Source organism: Symphodus melops (genome assembly GCF_947650265.1).
Source record: "Symphodus melops genome assembly, chromosome: 21".
Classification (NCBI taxonomy): Eukaryota; Metazoa; Chordata; class Actinopteri; order Labriformes; family Labridae; genus Symphodus; species Symphodus melops.
In genome coordinates, this window is record NC_136711.1 from 20436152 (window position 1) to 20440992 (window position 4841).

General features: G+C 48.9%; 1 protein-coding gene across 6 annotated transcripts in view; it reads right to left on the minus strand.

Annotated features, from left to right (window-relative positions):
- ankfn1a (ankyrin repeat and fibronectin type III domain containing 1a) overlaps window positions 1–4841 on the minus strand; it is a 54414-nt gene that overhangs the window by 35019 nt on the left and 14554 nt on the right. For all 6 annotated transcript variants that reach the window (XR_013781723.1, XR_013781724.1, XM_079372507.1 and 3 more), the window contains one exon: window positions 785–822. Coding sequence is in view for 3 of the 6 variants with exons in the window: in XM_079372507.1 (XP_079228633.1) it covers window positions 785–822 (38 nt within the window). In the remaining 3 variants the exon portion in view is untranslated. The remainder of the gene's footprint in view (window positions 1–784; window positions 823–4841) is intronic.

Below are 4841 nucleotides of genomic sequence, written 5' to 3' on the forward strand. Positions count from 1 at the left end.
AGCAGCGAGCGTGTCTGATGTGTAGAAACGCACGCCATGTTTTTCAGTCAGGGTCGACAGGAAGTGAAGCTGAAGTGTCTGAAATGTCTTCTTTTAAAAGTCGGCACGCTGCTTTTTGTCTCCTCGCCGCCGTTAGAGTCCATTAGCGCCGTCTGGAGTCTTACACTTCAGAATGTAAAGGAGCTTGAGGGATGGTCAGCTGTGAGCGGCGAGGATCGTTTGTATCCTCGCCTGACTTTATGAAGAAGCTCCACACTGTGAGGAGACCTTTAACACAAACTGATCTGAACACCCTGAAGGTGACGTTCCTCACGGACGGGGCGCGGACACTCCCACATGTCTATCAACGTTTTCTGTCTCACAGACACTCGCTGGAGAAACAGGAAGTGAAGTATAAAAGCAGGAAGGGAGGGGAGCTGATAATCTGCTCTGACAGACTTCAAAGTTTCTGATTTAAATGTTTTCATTTCCAAGAGAATCAACGGAAACTAAATATTCATGAGACGCGATGAGTTAAAGATGTCAAACAGATGAGTCATGAAAACGTTAACCAATCAAACACAGCTAAGAAACTAAGCAACCAACCCCAGTGTGGGTGGATTCAGATTCTTAGCTCCTCTCCTGAAACGTTTGTGTCAGAGTGCCGAAGAACAACGTGGCTCGTCTGACGGCTCCTCAGAGACACCGAGCGGTCCGACAGATGGCGTGTGAGAGGCGACAGGAAGCAGGCGGAGTGAAAACACCTGAGCGTCTAAAGAGAAGGAGGTAAAGAGACTGGACTCACTTTTTCCTCCCGTCGTATCGTCCGGCAGGTCCCAGAGTCTGTGGAGGAGAAACAGAGAGCGAACTGAAGCATCTGTGTGCAGGATGGTGACGGGTCAGAACCAGTGCAGAAACACGTTAAAGACACACAAACACGGGAGCAGGTGGTGGAGACGCAGTGAGCAGAGGTCGTGCTCTCACTCTACACAAACATTTACAGCTTTCAAACGTAACCCACAGAGAGGAATAAACATGTCTCATTCATGGCCTAAATAACAGTACTCATTTTAACCACTAGGTGTCAGAGTCACATACTGCTCCTTTAAGAGAAGAAATTAAATGTACAGATGAAGCATCCTCTTTTATTCATTCTTTGTTAATAAAAGCAGCGCACCCCCCCCCCCCCCCCCAAAAGACCCCAGACCCCCATCTGCCCTCGAAATGAGGATATCACTCTGAACCACAGGAGGAAATCTGCAGAGTGTTGCGTCTGGCAGCACGCAGCTGCACGCGCTCAGTAGCACTCAGCAGGCTAACAGAGAGCAGAGAACATCATTAACGGGACGCTGAGAGTCGTGACTGTGTTTGAGTCCGGACTAACACGTTCTTTATCGCACATTCTCCAGCACGGAGGAGACGCGAGAAGCATGGCGTCTGTGCAGACACGAGCTGATTGGGCAGCAGGACGGACGCTGAAGGTGTGAGGTCGTGCTCACGGCTCATGGTGAGTCACTTTCTATTCAAAGAGCAGAGAGAGCAACATTTGGTCCTGTACGGTGGCCTTGTAGGACATTTCAGACCGAGTCGGACGTCATGAAGATCATTCACGTCACGTGTCTTTATAACGAGTGTTTCAAGGTTCAGTTTACAGCACAGATTAGCATCCACTACAAACACCTGCTGATTTGTATCTAACAACATTAGTCGGATTCGAACCCGGGCCGAGTGCTCGGTCTCCCTCCAGGGTGAAGTACCTGGTTAAATAACGGCTCAAATTAAAACATGAATCAAATGTGTGGGCAGCTTTTAAATTCATCAGAAATGTGACGACCACTCGAGATGGAGCAGAGGACAGAAACCAGGAAGAGAGCGAGCGAGGGGAGCGGCAGAGGTCGTTTGTCCATTTTAAGTCGTGGTGGTGATGCAGACCTTCGACTTCCCCTCCTCCGTGTCAGAGCTCTGATTCATCCAGAGTCCACTTCCATGTTCTCACGTCTGATCGAAGGACACTTCTGCAGCGACCCCGAGTGCTTTCTATAAAGTGACACGTGTGACTTGAGCACCTGACTCCTCGACACGTTGGACTTTTCTGTTTCCTCCTCGAGTTCAGTTAAATAAAAGATCAATTATTCAGTGAGATGAAGCTGTGATTGGCTCCAGCTGGACGGAGCGAGCCGCGGCGTGCTGATGACCTCCCGCTGTGTGGGAACGTATAGAATCAAACCCTTTTGTCCAAGCTGGAGAGATTCTGGCCTTTAACGACTCAGCTGCACACACATGATGTCTGCATGTGAGCGACAGCGGCTCCTCGAGAATAAACGCAACACAAACACAAGTATGAAGACGAGGGGTGGAGCGGCGGCGGAGGAGACGAGACCGCTCACTCCTCTTTTTGAGTCATCTCTTCAGATGAGAAAAACTGACTCAAATCTGTATCAGTCTTTGATTGGTGCAAAGAACAGCCTCTGATTGGTCGATGAACTCGACACGAGGCAGAGCTGGTGTGTTTCCTCCAGCCAATGACAGCGTAGCAGTTTAGGAGTGTTTGAACAAAGAATGATACCGACTCCACCTCTGTTCAATTTCACGTTTTGTTGACAAGATTTGTTGACAGATAATTGTTTATGTCAAATTATCGTGATGCTACATCGGTAAGCCCAGAAATGGCAAGTTCCATTATGTGTTAGCATCAAGCTAACAAAGTCAAATGTACTTCTGTGGACCGGAGAGTAATTTCACTTTGAAATGAGTACATCCCTTATCAATGCAAAGCACCACATTTCTGTCTCCTTTCCTTCAAAATAAAAGCACCAGAGTTCACGTGTTTACAGAGGTAATTATGTAAACGCTTTTATTCACGACACAATGAAAACAAAGTTTATCTCCACACTGAATAAAGATATTAGTCCAACAAGCGTTCAATGTCAGACGCTCTGCTCTTCACATTTTCATCGTCTCTTTCAGCGCTCTTCTGGATTGGTGTGTTTGTGGTAATTGGTGGATGCAGTTTGAAAGGATGTCATTAAACCAAATTATCTTCAGCTTTTTAACATTTGCAGGATCTACAAAGAACCTTCAAAGTCAGACAAATTACAGATGTGAATGTCAGATTTAAGAGGAAGTTCAGCCTGAACTCTGAAGAGACGTAGCCGTCTGCAAACATGTCAGAGGGCGGACGCTTCACAAAAGGTTACATCCACATATGCACGTTTAAAAAGTCCCAGCCGTTGTTTTGTTGGGCTAAAAGACGATGCCCTGATTACAAACTGGGCTCACGCTCTGTGGCTTTGGAAACTGCAGGACCGGCTTGTTTAAAAGGAGAATCTGGGAGCTGGACGCTGTGTGGACGACCTGTCGCCACTTTAGCCTGGAGCTGCACGCATCATTGTTTCAAAGGAGAATCTGAAGAGAGATCTCTGAAAGTGACTCAAAAACCTCCATATCTGATGCTCCTTTCAGTCTCTTTAAGGCCCCGCCTTCCCACGTGCCCATTCTAGGTGGAAACCACGCCTACGTATTTGAGACCACGCCCAGATTAGAAACCACGCCTACATATTTGAAGCCACGCCCAGATTAGAAACCACGCCTACATATTTGAAGCCACGCCCAGATTAGAAACCACGCCTACATATTTGAAGCCACGCCCAGGGATTACGTCACACTGTCTTGTATTTTAAAAACTTTGTAGCGGTTGTTTAGGACGTTATAAATATGGACATCGAGCTCCTTGATGTGTTTTGTCTGTAGCGTCTCCTTTGCACGGCGTTCCTTCTTCCTGATCAGAAGCTTCCTCGTGCTCCGCTCTCGCTCTCCGTGTCACTCTGATGATATTTCTGAGAATGTCAACACCTTCTTCTTCTCGGAGAGGAGACGCACGCCGTTTCATGTCAAAGGAAGTCCTCTCTCTCTCTCTCCAGTCAAAGCTGCCGGCTGATTGGTTGCAGCGCTGAAGGGTCTGACCTTTCCGTGTGTGTGCTGTGTATGAGGTCAATACTGTGAGCAGGAATCAACACACACACACACACACACACACACACACACACACACACACACACACACACACACACACACACACACACACACACACACACACACACACACACACACACACACACACACACACACACACACACACACACACACACACACACACACACACACACACACACACACACACACACACACACACACACACACACACCTGGAAAGCTTCACCACTGTACCACTAATTCCAACTAATATAACCCGTCTCTCTCTCTCTCTGACAGCTCGGCCGAGCGAGTGTGACCGCAGACAGCTGACTCCCCCCTCGTCCCCCTCGTCCCCCCCGCTCACCTCTCACTTCACCTTGCTAATTCGAACAAGGCTTTATTTTGATATTAGTCGGAGTGGGACTGTAGCGGGCTTGTTGGCCCCTCGGCGGAGGTTAATTAGCGGCAGAAAAGCCGGCATTCATGACCGGGCACGGAGCCTGCAGACGGGGGAGGCAGAGACGTCGCTCCTTGCAGACGCCCCGGGCTGCTGGCAGCCCTGAGCGCCGCCTGGCAGGCTCGCCCAAGGCGTGAGTGACAGGCAAAGTGGCGTGGGCACAGAGAGGGGGCAGAGTAAGGTTGCTTTTCAACACCACTTGTGATTCTATTGATCACAAGAGAGAGAGCGAGAGAGAGAGAGAGAGAGAGAGAGAGAGAGAGAGAGAGAGAGAGAGAGAGAGAGAGAGAGAGAGAGAGAGAGAGAGAGAGAGAGAGAGAGAGCGAGAGAGAGAGAGAGCGAGAGAGCGAGAGAGAGAGACAGAGAGAGAGAGAGAGAGAGAGACAGAGAGAGAGAGAGGGCGAGAGAGAGAGGAGAGAGAGCGAGAGAGA